Source organism: Salminus brasiliensis, chromosome 11, assembly GCF_030463535.1.
Source record: "Salminus brasiliensis chromosome 11, fSalBra1.hap2, whole genome shotgun sequence".
NCBI classification, from domain to species: domain Eukaryota; kingdom Metazoa; phylum Chordata; class Actinopteri; order Characiformes; family Bryconidae; genus Salminus; species Salminus brasiliensis.
The window spans coordinates 23,917,192-23,932,236 of record NC_132888.1 but is presented as its reverse complement, the minus strand read 5'-3'; the positions used below and the strand labels follow the sequence as shown (position 1 = coordinate 23,932,236).

Here is a 15,045-nt window from a genome sequence, read left to right as displayed (position 1 = left end):
ACAACGGCGCTTGATACTGTACGTCATCTTTAATTATTATTGTGGCTGACATTAGCCTCAGTATCAGGCACAAACACTGTCTGCATGCTGTGTACAATTTCCCCCCCATTTCAAGATAAGGAAATGCATTTTTCACACAATTCACCACCAAGTTTATCCACATTCATTAGAACTAAACACAGAAAAGGAGCAACAAATCACTGTTTCATGCTATAATCTAATGACCCGCCCCCTGTCTTCACTCATCGTAAGGCATGCCTGAATACAAGCCTACAAGCCTTCGAGTCACAGATCAGACTGGTACAGGTACGGGTTCTCTTCTTGTCGTGCTTATTTCTAGGCATCCCGCAGCCTGGCAGAAGTCCTCCACGAGCCGCAACATTCAGCTTCTCACAGTCAAGCAAGCGCGCCGTATCGGCTGAACAGTCGGCAGTGCTGTCATCCCACATCCCACCGACGGAAAATCTGCAGCGCAACCATAAAGCACCACGTACAGTCGGTACCACCGGTCTCCATATAAAATAAGCTGAAGGAAAGCTTGACGGCTCATCTTTCGATGTGTGACCTTCCATGCTGAAGTTCGTTCAGCATATCATTGTTCCAGAAATGATGGAACAGGCCAAAGGACCATGTATGTCCAGTAACTTTAGAGCTACCAGGCTGTTCAATGGTCTCTAAACTATCCCAAAACAACGCCTCATGCATTAGGCAGAGTATTTGCTACCATTTCATCTATAATCTTTCTGTGATGTAGCTTTCTGAGGCCTAAAGTTCCATTATCACCACCACTGTGAGTAATTTTGCTTTAGTATGGTTCAGTAGAACAGACCACTTCGATGAAATGATGCAGAAACCTGTGTTAAATCTGCGTAATTCCTTTAATAAGGTAATGACCGGCGTCCGAAATAGGAGCCAACATCCGCTGTGTTGAAAAACATGGATATTATTTTATATAAAAAGACTGGAACCGCTGAGGGGCACTGCAGTACTGCAGTAGGACTGTTTAAAATGTTAGAAAGTTACATTAGAAATTTCGCATCTCAAAAACTCTGCGAAAGGTTTGTGAAAGAAGCAAATGTGGTTCTTCTAGAGCATTGCGTAAGGTTGGGCTCCTGAGTGGTGTGACTGTCTAAGCTGTCTCGGCCCTGGGGAGGATGGTCCTCCCTCTACCCCCATCACTCGACATGATTTTAGCCGAAGCAGGCGCCAATTAAATGACGTAACAGAATCGATAGCTGGCGTTTTGCACAAGGCTAAACTGCAGAGAACACTGGGTAAGAAATCCATCGCTTAATGAATGAAGGAAAGCTGAGGAGCTTTCAAATCTGAATGCTACATTATTGCTCGCTTTATTTCCAACCATGAAATCCGTCCATAAGGTCCAAAACAGCTTCTACACGACACATTAGACATTAAATATGAGCACACAAACAAACACTGGAGAAAAAAAGATCCCAGGCAGCCAGAGATCTTTCTCCTCGAGGTAAACACACACACACACATCCTAGCCAAGCGGGTTGGCTAACCCCTTAAAACCGAGCAGGCCGTTAGGACAGTCAACGGGTCCTCAAGTCCTCATCCGACCTGAGAAGACCTGGTCAGTCATTGAGGAACGTGGATGAGCTGTGAATGCCGTTCAGCTGAGCGTGGAGCTTCCTGCGGGGGAAGAAGTCAGCCCTCAGCAGACGGTAGAAGTAGATGAGGATCATGGTGTTCATGAGGACCACGGTGACCAGGAAGTAGTAGCTGTGGTCCAGCCAGGAGATGTTATTCAGGAGGTACCAGGTGAGGTAGAACTGGGCACTGAGGCGGAAGGTGATGTAGGTGAAGAGGTTGAGGAGTTTGTTTGTTTGGTAGAGCTGCGAGGCCTGAGCTCCGGCCAGCTTCAGCAGCAGCCGGGCGTGCAGCGTCACGCTGTTGATCTCCACCAGCAGGGCTGTCACCATCCCCGCCACGTAGCGCTGGGTGTAGAGAGAGTACAGGAAGCACCACAGCACCTGTGGGTAGACCCAAAGGATTCTCATGACCAAATAATGTCGTGCCACATGGACTCATTAAAAGCGGTAATGTACAGTTAGCTGAAACCGAGCCTGCACTGTGTATGGTAGCTTAGATAGCTGGATGTGGCCCCGAACACCACAGAACAGGTTGCAGCTAGCCTGAATTGAACCTGTGCTGTGCCGTGTGGCACGAATTGTATCTGTAGCCACTAGCTAACTATCCTCAACCTACTCAACCTACTATGCTGATGTACGGTTCGACCAGAGGATCACTGGATGGAATCCCAGGTCATGCTGCTTGCCATCAGCAGCCGGAATCAGAGTGGGCATAGTTAGCCTTGCTCTCTCAGGGGTGGGTCGATGGCACTTCCTCCCCACATCACTCCTGGTGTGATGTTGGTCAGCACAGGCATCTGTTAACTGTCGTAACAGAGCTGGGGAGCCGTGCTTTCCTCAAAACGCTTTCCCTACCTAGCGATGCTGCATCAGCGGCAGTTGAAAAAGAGGCGGCGTTCGAGTAGATGTGCTAGTCTTCACCCTCCTAGTGATGAGGTGAGTTTACATGAGGTGGGGGCAGTGGTGGCTCAGCGGTTAGAGCGCCGGGATATCGATAACAGGGTTGTGGGTTCGATTCCCGGGCTCGGCAAGCTGCCACTGTTGGGCCCTTGAGCAAGGCCCTTTACCCTCTCTGCTCCCCGGGCGCTGGAGTTGGCTGCCCACCGCTCTGGGTGTGTGTGTGTGTACTCACTGCCCCTAACACGTGTGAGTGTGTGTTCACTACCAGATGGGTTAAATGCGGAGGACACATTTCGCTGTACAGTCCACACTGTACAGTGACGAATACGTGCACCTTTATCCTTTACATAAACGGGGACTGGATAACTGACCTTCAAAATTGGGTAGAAAATGGGGTAAAATGCTAAAAGTAGTGTTGCACCGATACCCACATAGTACCAGTATCTGCAATAGAGAGCATCGATACCATGAAGCTTACTGACATTTTTCAAACCCAATGTTTAAACAGCCAGTAAGATCCAGTCATAGACAGTTATTATTATTATTATTATTATTATTATTATTAAACACACATTTAATGAACTTTTCATTACAGCTCTCTCCACTTTCTCTCCATGTGCTGTTTTTGTTTTTGGAGTTTCAGCAGCTGGTTTAAAGACTAACACACACTGAAGTTCAGTACTTTTTACACAGAGACGTGGACCTGAATGTGAAATCACTGCAGAAGCTCTTTCTGTTTCTAAACTGGTGTTTTATCACTGCTCTGAAATGGGAATTTTACACACTGATTAAAAAGCTGTTTGGTGAAGCTTAGCTAGATTCTGCTTCCCTGTGTTTCTGCATTGTGGACATTCTGATTTTTTCAAATCTATGGCTGAAGGCGCTACATTAAAAAAACACAACCCACCCAAACGTCCGGACGTCTGCTTTTCCCATTCTGTGGAGGGGAACCCAACAGCTAGAGAAATGGCTCTGCTATGAGGTTCTGGTGAAACTGACGCTTAGGGTGTTTGATAAGACGCTACCTTAAGCGCTAACCTAGCTAAAATGCCTGATTTAGTGCCTTCAGACATAAGTATATATATATATATATATATATATATATATATATATATAGTACAGGCCAAAAGTTTGGACACACCGTTTTCTGTATTTTCATGACTATTTACATTGTAGATTCTCACTGAAGGCATCAAAACTATGAATGAACACATGTGGAGTTATGTACTTAACAAAAAAAGGTGAAATAACTGAACACATGTTTTATATTCTAGTGTCTTCAAAATAGCCACCCTTTGCTCTGATTCAGGGACACCTGAATTAGTGGAATTTCTTGCTTTATTAATGGGGTTGGGAACATTCAGTTGTGTTGTGCAGAAGTCAGGTTACTACACAGCCGACAGCCCTATTGGACAACTGTTAAAATTCATATTATGGCAAGAACCAATCAGCTAACTAAAGAAAAACGAGTGGCCATCATTACTTTAAGAAATGAAGGTCAGTCAGTCCGGAAAATTGCAGACACTTTAAATGTGTCCCCAAGTGGAGTCACAAAAACCATCAAGCGCTACAGCGAAACTGGCACACACGAGGACCGACCCAGGGAAGGAAGACCAAGAGTCACCTCTGCTTCTCAGGACAAGTTCATCCGAGTCACCAGCCTCAGAAATCGCAAGTTAACAGCAGCTCAGATCACAGACCAGTTGAATGCCACACAGAGTTCTAGCAGCAGACCCATCTCTAGAACAACTGTTAAGAGGAGACTGTGCAAATCAGGCTTTCATGGTCAAATAGCTGCTAGGAAAACACTGCTAAGGAGAGGCAACGAGCAGAAGAGATTTGTTTGGGCCAAAAAACACAAGGAATGGACATTAGACCAGTGGAAATCTGTGCTTTGGTCTGATGAGTCCAAATTTGAGATCTTTGGTTCCAACCGCTGTGTCTTTGTGAGACGCAGAAAAGATGAACGGATGGATTCCACATGCCTGGTTCCCACTGTGAAGCATGGAGGAGGAGCTGTGATGGTGTGGGGGTGTTTTGCTGGTGACACTGTTGGGGATTTATTCAAAATTGAAGGCACACTCAACCAGCATGGCTACCACAGCATCCTGCAGCGACATGCCATCACATCTGGTTTGCGTTTAGTTGGACCATCATTTATTTTTCAACAGGACAATGACCCCAAACACACCTCCAGGCTGTGTAAGGACTATTTGACCAAGAAGGAGAGTGACTGAGTGCTGCGGCAGATGACTTGGCCTCCACAGTCACCGGACCTGAACCCAATCGAGATGGTTTGGGGTGAGCTGGACCGCAGAGTGAAGGCAAAGGGGCCAACAAATGCTAAACACCTCTGGGAACTCCTTCAAGACTGTTGGAAAACCATTTCAGGTGACTACCTCTTGAAGCTCATTGAGAGAATGCCAAGAGTGTGCAAAGCAGTAATCAGAGCAAAGGGTGGCTATTTTTAAGACATATAAAACATGTGAATTTCACCTTTTTTATTAAGTACATAACTCCACATGTGCTCATTCATAGTTTTGATGCCTTCAGTGAGAATCTACAATGTAAATAGTCATGTAAATACAGAAAACGCATTGAATGAGAAGGTGTCCAAACTTTTGGCCTGTACTGTATATATATATATATATATATTAACAGTTCTACAGTAACGGCTGCACAGTCAGACGTTCCAGGTATTTTTCGACTGCTCATATGAAGGACGTGTGCACATCATTTCTCATTTCTAGCTGCTAAGGGAGATTTTTTTTGTGTGTTTACAGCTGTTGACAGAAAGGCTGTGTTGTTCCCTGACAGCGAGAACTGACAGTCTGCCTGAAACACAGAGACGTCTGTGTGGAACATCAGCACGCCCACAGAGTATCCTACCTCAAATGACCTCTTTTGTGTGGCAGGTTCAAACAGAACACTGGCAAACGCACTCCGACACTCTGGCTTGTGCACGGTCACTCAACAGACCGACCGTTTCAGAGCGACTGCCCTGTGAAAACCAAGCAAAACTCACCAAGAAGTGATGAAGCAGGAACTCCCATGAGCCTCTGGCATGGCCAGAGAACAGAATGTCGCCCGTGTCCTGAACAAAGTACCCTGTGAGAACAAGAGCGCAGGATTAGCTTGGATACACACTGGCTCATTCATCATCGTCACTGTCAGCTCGGCCATTGTTTTGGAGGTCTACCACCCTGGAGCATTCAGATCTAACCCAGGAGCCCCTGAAAGCGCTCATTACCTGCGTCCAGGTTATTGCAATTAACAATTCTACCTAATGTTTGAGATCTGGACTAAGATTCCCGCATATCGAGAAACACCCCACAAGACCTGCTGTATTGGAGATGGTCCGATCCAGCCGTCTAGCCATCACAACTCGGCCTTGGCCTTGGTGGTTTTAATGTTATGGCTCACCTTATCTACTGTCTTATCTATCATCTTAGAAGCATACAGCTCGTTCAGGGAGAAAGTGACATGGGGGGGGGGCTAAAAAATGATCACATGGAAGCATCACATGAAATACTCATACGTACTGGCCATTTTATTAGAAACACCCATCATATAAGTGCACGTTATAGGACATAAGGACTGCTGCTGGACAATAAATGCATCCCCCTCTATCCTGCTCATCAAGGTAGAGCTATAGGATCACTGCTGACCAGGTATTATTTTGGGGGGGTTGACCATTCTTAGGGCATCAGGTTCAGCCTACAGTGGTCTTGTGGTCAGAATCTGACCCTTGATTAAGGGGAAGTGTGACTAAATGGACAGTAGGTGCTCACATAGGTTTAAACCTCTGCTGTGTCTGGCTCACCATTGCCATGTTGACATTGGCCGTGAGAATGGTCCACCAGCCAAGTAATATTTGGTATCAACAGTGGTGGTCTTTTAATGGGAGGGGGGGTGGTCTACAGTGAGTGACTGTACTGTTTGAGACATCAGAGACAGTTTTTCATAAGAAAAAAATGGGGTACCCAAAATTGGCCAGCTCACATGACTATAATTATAATTTGCTATGTTATATATATGGTAGTCATGTATAAAATATTAAATAGCATATAATAAATCATAAGTAATACTAAATAATAAATAGAAATAAAAGTGAAGACTGTATCCAGGTCACACAGTTTAGTCATTGGTCGATGTTCTAAGATCAGATAAGATCATTTATTTTATTTTATTAGTCCCACAGTGGGGAAATTCTCAGTGTCACAGCAGAAAAGGCATAGCAAGACACTCAGATGCAAAAATGTAGATAAATTACCCCTATATACACATAATATAAATAACAAAAGCAATAACAATATTATTTACAGATTATTTACAGTGCTGCCAGAGTCTCATGCATGGGGTGGGAGCTGTTCTCCAGCATGGATGCCAGCTTGGCTGTCATCCTCCTGTCTCCCACCACCTGCACTGGGTCTAAGAAGCATCCCAGGACAGAGCCGGACAGCCCTCTTCATGAGTCTATTCAGTCTCTTCTTGTCTGCCGTCAAGATGCTACCACTCCATAAAAGATGGTACTCCAAAGGACAGCAATCTCCTCAGTAGCTAGAGTCTGCTCTGACCTTTCTTGTAGAGTCCAGCAGTGTTAACTGACCAACTGACTTTATATGTCCCACTCGTCACAATGAAGTCAGGGCCTAATTATAATTATATTTCACTGTAGCCAATATTAGCAGTGTGACAGAACCACCACTGATATGTCATGAGTGTAAACAACCTCCGCATAGCCTCTTGCGGTCACTGGCGATGCCACTGGACAAAACTGCAGGGTCAGTTCAGATTATTTTTGACCTTATTTATGACTACCAGAAAAGCTAGCCTGTAGGTGAGGTGGGGGTTGCTACTGACCTGATGAAACACAGAGGAGCAGGTAGGACACTGGCGTGTAGTAGGAGTGGATGTTATTCAGCATCTCCGGCCATAGACACACACTGCAGGGAGACGAGAAACAGCTCAAATTAAATATTAAAAGTTTATTATAATAAATAAATAAACAATAAAAATGTCCCAGTCTGGTTATTAACTGCCTTAAACCACAAAGGACAGTTCTCTGGCTTTGTCTAGACATCCACTCTGGACTGTTCTGATGTACAATTACAGATTGAAGTTGATGCAGCCACCTTCCAGCCCATTACCGTAGGTCATTTTAGACCACAGCCGGTCCTATAGTCAGATATGTACCTGTGATTAACTCCTTATACCCTGTACATTCGCCCACACTACAGTTCTTCACCCTCACAGCTGCAGTTCTCTATGAATTAACATCAACTTCATAGGCCCTATAACAGGACCCTGTGGGACGCCACACACAAAAAATGCTATTATGCTAGAACTACCGCCAAATAATTCAGAGCAGTTTCTGTATTATGATCAATTACTGACCAAAAGCTTAATGGCATAGCAGGTGGTGGTTTAATGGAGTAGCCTGTGGGTGTAGTAGGCTGTTGTACCTATGGATATTCACTCTAGAAAGGTTCCATTGTATGAAACGAGGTTAATCAATCAGTCCTCCAGGGTTGCAAAACATGATAATACATCTATGCTAAAACTGAAAGTTCAAGGGTCCTATCTCACACCCTGCGCATGACGCTTTCGCAATGCTCGTTGCTATGTTACGCCGCGGCAACAGTCTATTTTCACACCTTCTGCCTGTATGGTTTAAATAGTAATGGTGTGATGGGAGCGGTGGTCTCGAAATGAGGTGTGTTCAGGTCGATTTCAAGGCAGCCTAGGCAGACGTCAACAGTCAACAGTGCATTGTCAACAAAGGCACGTGCCCGGCGTGCCTACACCCCTGAACCACCATCCTTCAGCCTTAAACTCAACCCCCTGATCAAGGTTTAAGCCAAAAGGAACATCTACATATCTGAGCAGTGCAGGGCGGTAGATCTTCAGGACCAGGACTGGGGGGCACCCCAAATCTAGCCCCCAGATGCATGCGGGTTGCAGGAGAGCAGACAAAGATCTCACGCACCAGGTGACAGCCCAGGGGCCGGTGAGCATCGCGTGCACCAGAGACACGCACAGATTCCTCCACTTCCAGCAGCGAACCTCATCCAGCTGCACCGCTTTGGGGGCAGGCAGGAGGCGCAGGAGGCGATGGACCACCCGGAACACGAGCGAGAAGAAGAGCACGGAGAGGCCAGGGTTACGCTGCAAGGCCAACAGCGTTCCCTCCATCTTCCCCCTCCCTCCCTCCCTCCTCTCTCTCTCCTTCTCCACCTCCCTCCGCGCGCACTCGGGGCTTCCAAAAGCTCTCCTCCTCCCGTTCTCCTGCGCGCTGCGATGGATCAGAGAGGGTCTGTGCTCAGTTGTGATTGGCTCCTGTCTATCACGAGGTCAGAGCAATGGAGAAAGAAGCTCCATAGTTGCTGTTGCAGATGAGTCCAGGGTATCAGCGCGCGCGTGCAGCTCCCAGCGACGCTCCTGATGCGTCGACCCCGAAACGCAGCTAGGCCACCTACACCTACTGATGGTGGGGGTCCTAGGCTGTCAGCTCCATTAGCAGTGCGTCGCGTCCCCAGAGCTTGCTCCACGCGCGCGCGCGCGCACTTATCTTTTGCCCCCCTTTCTGCGCTCCACCAGAGACTGCGTCCTCAGCCCGCGTCGCGCGCATTGGCTCGCGCTGGCTTCTAGGATTTCACCGTGGAGCCCCCCGGCACGGCCCAGTCCCAGATTTCAGACGATGCCCCCCCCTTTTCCGTCCCCTTGCGACGAGGGCAGCTACAGTAGGCTGGGGGGCGTGAATGGAGAAATGTGGAGAGGAGAAGGAGAAGAGCGACGACCAACTCCCGAGCGAATCGTTCATTTGAATCGGTTCTTTTCAGCCTGAGCCGGAGCATCCGAATCATTAATGAATCAGTTTTTTCATCCCATAATTGGAGTTCAGAAGAACCAAAATTCAACATTTCTTGATCATCTTGTGCCATGATCCACTTACAGTCTAGCATCTATGTAGCATACACTCACCTAGCGATTCATTAGGATCTATTCATGCGTTTTATGAGCAGCCAATCATGTGGCAGCAGTGCAATGCGTAAAAGCCTGAGGATACAGATCAACAGGTTCAAATAATCTTCACATTAACCTTTAATAGGAATAATAAAAATAAATTAATTAATTAATTAAAAATATATATATATATATAATTTTTTTTCAAAATTCAACAGGTTCAAATAATCCTCACATTAACCATATATATATATATATATATATATATATATATATATACACTAACCATAAATAAATAATATATATATATATATTATTATTTATTTATTTATTTTTAGAGATTTGAGCCGAGATCAGTTCACCGAGCCGATTAATTACACCGACGATTCAGTTGCTTATGTTTTTCTTAAATATTTTTAAATTTGTTAACATAAACAATTAATAAATAACACAAACAATTGAATCGACGATGTAATGAATCGGTTCGATGAACTCGAACTGAGTCGAATCTCAAAAAAATCGAAATTCCCATTGGTATCCATTTAATGTCGAGGTAAAGAGTCACAGTAACGCACAACCTCGAATAGCTTACTGAATTTAGAAATGAATATTATTGGTGTTGTAATTCAGGAAATGAAATGTGTAAACATCAGTGCCAGGCTCCATCACTGAACCGCCGGACTGAATCAGTCGTGTCTCGATCTGTGAATGGATTGTCTTACTATAATAAAACGGACAGCTGTAAAGAATCGGTTCGGTGAACTGAGTCGATTCTCCTGCTCTCACTGGCGATGAGCAGAGCAGAGCAGAGGAGAGGAGAGACGGGGGGAGGGGGTGGGGGTGTGGGCAGCGCCTCTAAATTCCAGAGCTGCGGGGAGGAGGCGACATCACATTATTTAACGCAATCATAACAAGCATGCTGTGGCCAGAAGCCTCGACACACTCAGCAGAGAGAGAGAGAGAGAGAGAGAGAGAGAGGGAGACAAAATGGCCGATTGTCCCGACCACAATGTGCTGTTTATACGGCTCGCGGAGAAATTCCCGGCGTCACGAGACCACCTCTGGCTCAGTCAATTGTCCGCTTGTTTGCTGATGCTGGAGAGGGGCTTGCTGAGTTACTGTAGAGAGGCAGAAATAGGGCGTATAGCTAGATGCTGGGGCCCCAATCCATTAAATAAAGAGTGAAGAGCATTTTGCATGCTGTCAGTCCTCTGGAGGAGAAGGCTGGGTGGTTTTAGAGGGAGGGATTTGTCCTCCACGCAGTGAACACACACACACATACACACCAGTGGACAGTGAGCACACATGCCCAGAGCGGTGGGCAGCCATTGCTGCGGCACTCTTGCTCAAGGGCCCAACCGTGAGCCCGGGTATCGAACCCACAACCCTGTCATCGATAGTCCAATACTCTTACCGCTGAGACACCACTGAAACCAGCCACATGAGGAACTGGGAAGGCTGTGTCCCAGTCTTCCAGTGGAAAATTCCCAGTAAATGCTGGTGTTAGATAGAAACAATGGTCTTGTAATGCTGTGTACATTAGGCCTAGGCTTGAGCCCTATCTGAAAATCTCATTGGAGAGTTGTAGAGCTATGAAAAGACAGCCATGGCCTACAGGTCGCTGGTTTGATGCCCTAGCATTCATGGCTAAGGTGCTCCAAGCAGGCATTGCTAAGGGAAATGGGGGCCCATTTATATAATGTTTATAGGGGGTTTATATGTGCTGCCATGTGCTGTCATGCAGATGTCAATCAAACAACCAGAGGGGCCCCTCAAACCTCTCCGTATTCCCACTGTGTCCCAATTGTGAGGGTATGAGAGCGAGGGTTACGTTTCTAATGTTCTGATCTTACGTATAAACCTCTTGCCTTCTGCTGCTGTGATTTTCATACAAATTCATACGATATTCATGATAATTTATTTACCGGTGGCAATAGAGAAGTCTCAGATTACTGATTTTTAGTACTTTTACAACAGAACTATTACGGACCCCACTCATGTCAGGTGTCTCCATGTGAATCGTATGTTTAACCCTAATTTTAATCATATTTTTAATGACAATAGGTTTTGGGAAATAATGGTACTACAAATGTAAACTTGTATAGGTGGGTGTTTGTTCTGTAAGGGGGCTTTTTGTACAAACAAAAAAAAAGAGTGATGTTTTTCTGGACTGTCACAAGAGGGCGCCTCAAGCACACATAAATGCAGAGCACCATCTTTCCTCAGACACCAGCACAGCTGGCCATGAACAATGAGACCTCAATTACTCGAGGTCTCGAAGACTGCAATCCTGTAATCCACCCAATTAGTACTGCAGATAAACATGAACCTATTGGCCCCATGTCTAATGCCAGGCAGGGGCTAGAGGAGCAGAAGTATACTGCATTCTGTGGAATGATGGATGGTGCTCCATCCATGACTTTTAGGATGAGTTGGGGAGTTTGGGATGAGGTGGGGTGGTGATCGTCCAACATCGTCCAGCACTCTGGTCGCTGAATGCAGTCAAAGAGGCTGAACCCAACTCCTGAAAAACAACCCCACACCATAATCCCCCCTCAACCAAACTTTACACTTGGCACAATGCAGTCAGACGAGTACCGTTCTCCTGGCAACCGCCAAACCCAGAGTCATCCATCGGATTGCCAGACGGAGAAGAGTGATTCGTCACTCCAGAGAACACATCTCCACTGCTCTAGAGTCCAGTGGCGTGCTTTACACCACTGTATCCGACGCTTTGCATTGCGCTTGGTGATGTAAGGCTTGGATGCAGCTGCTCGGCCATGGAAACCCATTCCATGAAGCTCTCTACGCTCTCTGTTCTTGAGCTAATCTGAAGCCCACATGAAGTTTGGAGGTCTGTAGGGATTGACCCCGCTCTGTCATTTTACGCTGCCTGTCGATCCCAGTGGCTTCCACTGTGTTATAATACCACTGACAGTTTACTGTGGAATATTTAGTAGCGAGGAGATTTCACGACTGGACTTGTTGCACAGGTGGCATGCTTTCATGGTACCATGCTGGAATTCACTGAGCTGAGAGCGATCCATTGTTTCATGACTGCAGGCCTAGGTGCTTGGAACTGATTGGAACACCTGAATTCAATGATTTGGATGGGCGAGTGAATACTTTTGGCAATCTAGTGCACATGGAGTAATTGCAAAACACCCCATCCTGACAAGGTACACTGAGTATGTTTGTGGGTTCAGTCACACTAAGTGAGAAGATAAGTGTTACCAGCTGAAGGAACATCTGCTTCTTTCTGACTCTCAGCAGAATGAATTCACAGTAGTTCAGTAAAGTGCTGAGGTGGGAGGACGTGTGCCAAGCGATTATCTCCTGTTTGTGCTCTCAGAGCCGGCTAATGTTGGTGTTCGATACATCAGAAAAGGAGGGGAGGAAATCTTGTGTGTATGAACAAGGCCTAGAGCCGGCACCAGCTATAATAGATCTAATGATATACTGCAATTCACAACCAGTCACAAACAGTAGACAACACTAGGGCTGTGTCATATGTAGCTGATGACAAAATACACGGAAAATGTTCAGTAAAACATCTAATAGTGCTACACAATATGAGCAATCATTACATTATCATTACAGTGTAATGGTCACATGATAACGTAGCTGGTCATGATGAAATCTGTACCCCAAGGCACTGGGTTGAAGCATTAAGGTCTAATATTACTGACAGGCTTGTCGAAACTCTCTAGAAGCATCACCTCAGATAGGGTTGCTTGTGTCTCCAGGGTTTTCTCACAGCGGACAATACTTCACCTTCTCCACCCCAGACATGAAGACATGAATGATTTATGTCCTCTATAAAGCATACACCCTTATACAAAGGGGTCCTTCAAGGGTCTTTAGTTCTGCAAAGGACCCTAACAATGTGTTAACAGTGAAAACAACTTATGTATATGGTTCTTTAAAGAACCTTTTCAAAGTGCTGGTGTGGGTAACATCGCCCCAGGTAAGCACACCACGCTACACCAATAACAGTCCTTGGGAAAGATACGTACCTCTACATTCTGCGAATGCCAATGGATCTACATAGCACCAACAAAGGGTTCCACTATAGTTAGATGGTACCGATGTCATATATGGAGTGAGTATTACCAGGCTTGTGTTTATTGATATGAACACACACAACATCTGCATTTATTGTATTCATTTATAACAGGAATGTTAGTACTGCAATATTGCTATAAAGTATATAAGTATATGACCACTACAATAACACTACCAGATTCTGAGCGAAGAACTGAGTGAAGAACTGTGGTGTGAGCCAAAAGAGCCCCTTGCAATTTAGGAGGACGGGCCGCAAGTATTTGTGGCCCATTTTCATTCTCTGTGAGTTGTTTTCTCACAGTCTGAGGACCAGCCTGGTCGCACGTTTCCGAGTCTCGAGTGTGTGTTCTCAGGCTGCATCAGTCACTCGAGAGGAATGTGCAGCGTGAGCGATCTCACTGAAACCTCTGAGTTCAAGCATGCGGTAGAGCAGCGTCACTGAATCTGCTCATAAAACCGTTCTCACAGTTTTCCGAGCCAAAAACACACGGTCTTACACAAAAGGCTTGGCCGTCCCCTGATCAAATGACACATCTGTTGATTTTCTAGGTGTAAATAGGTGAACAAGTCCTTTACTGGCAACAAAGTTCTATAAAATCGATGCAGTAGTTCTATTACTTTACTAAATTTCACAACATAACAAACAAATTCTCTTAGCCGACTTCTTCTTAGCCTACACACCTACACATCATGCATTCCTAATATGGTACATCGGTTCAATCTACTCCATACAATTGTGAGACACTATATGGATGGAAGTATTGGGACAAAACCTCTTAATCATTGAATTGAATTGAAGTGCTTAATTTAGTCCCATGGCCACAGGTGTATAAAATCAAGCACCTAGCCATGCAGTCTGCCTTTCCACAGACTAGTGGAAGAATGGGTGGTTCTCCAGCGAGGTACTGCGTTTAGGAACCACGGCAACTCAGCCACCAAGTGTCAGACCATGTAAAGTAACAGAGCGGGGTCAGGGCCGAGTGCTGAGCTCAGCACATAGAGCAGAACCGTCTCCAACGCTCTGCTGACTCAGTAACTGCAGAGCTCCAAACCTGCTGTCCAAAACTGCAAAGAGGGACCAACTCCATATGAATGCCTATGGGCTTAGAATGGGAGGTCATAACAGCTCCTGTAGGGGTCATGTGTAGGTGTCCCAATACTTTTTCCATATAGTGTTTTTTCGATCCATCCTACAGACATCTGTACTGTAGGATCTTCAACTCTTATAAACTCAGTGTATTCTCTATTCTTCTAGTATTACTGCATGACTGGATCATGTTTTCTTTGGTAACAGGAAACACCGTTAATGGCTAATGGCAGGCCGTCAGGTGGCTTATCTCTCAGGCCCGAGGGACTTTACATCATCATTGTAATAATCAGTGTCTAGACACTTGTTACTACAGAACCGGCCAGAGAGCAGCAACTTATGGGAAACTTTCCTCATCGATAGCTGCTGATAGCTGCTGAAGTCTCTCTCTCTCTCTCTCTCTCTCTCTCT

General features: G+C 45.6%; 1 protein-coding gene across 1 annotated transcript; it reads right to left on the bottom strand.

The window, feature by feature from the left end:
* Window positions 1–10: 10 nt before the first annotated feature.
* On the bottom strand, window positions 11–8,711 carry LOC140564960 (TLC domain-containing protein 1-like). The gene is made up of 4 exons (XM_072690645.1): window positions 8,506–8,711; window positions 7,380–7,462; window positions 5,542–5,624; window positions 11–1,997 (listed from the first exon to the last, which is right to left on the bottom strand). The coding sequence occupies exons 1-4, from the start codon at window positions 8,709–8,711 to the stop codon at window positions 1,599–1,601; spliced, it is 771 nt and encodes a 256-aa protein (XP_072546746.1). The 3' UTR covers window positions 11–1,598.
* Window positions 8,712–15,045: the final 6,334 nt, after the last annotated feature.

Coding starts and splice junctions, on each gene's coding strand:
- LOC140564960 (XM_072690645.1), bottom strand. CDS start 8,711: ATGGAGGGAACGCTGTTGGCCTTGCAGCGTAACCCTGGCCTCTCCGTG. Junction 7,463..8,505: donor GGCCCCTGGGCTGTCACCTG/GTGCGTGAGATC, acceptor GTCTCCCTGCAG/TGTGTGTCTATGGCCGGAGA. Junction 5,625..7,379: donor GCTCCTCTGTGTTTCATCAG/GTCAGTAGCAAC, acceptor TTGTTCTCACAG/GGTACTTTGTTCAGGACACG.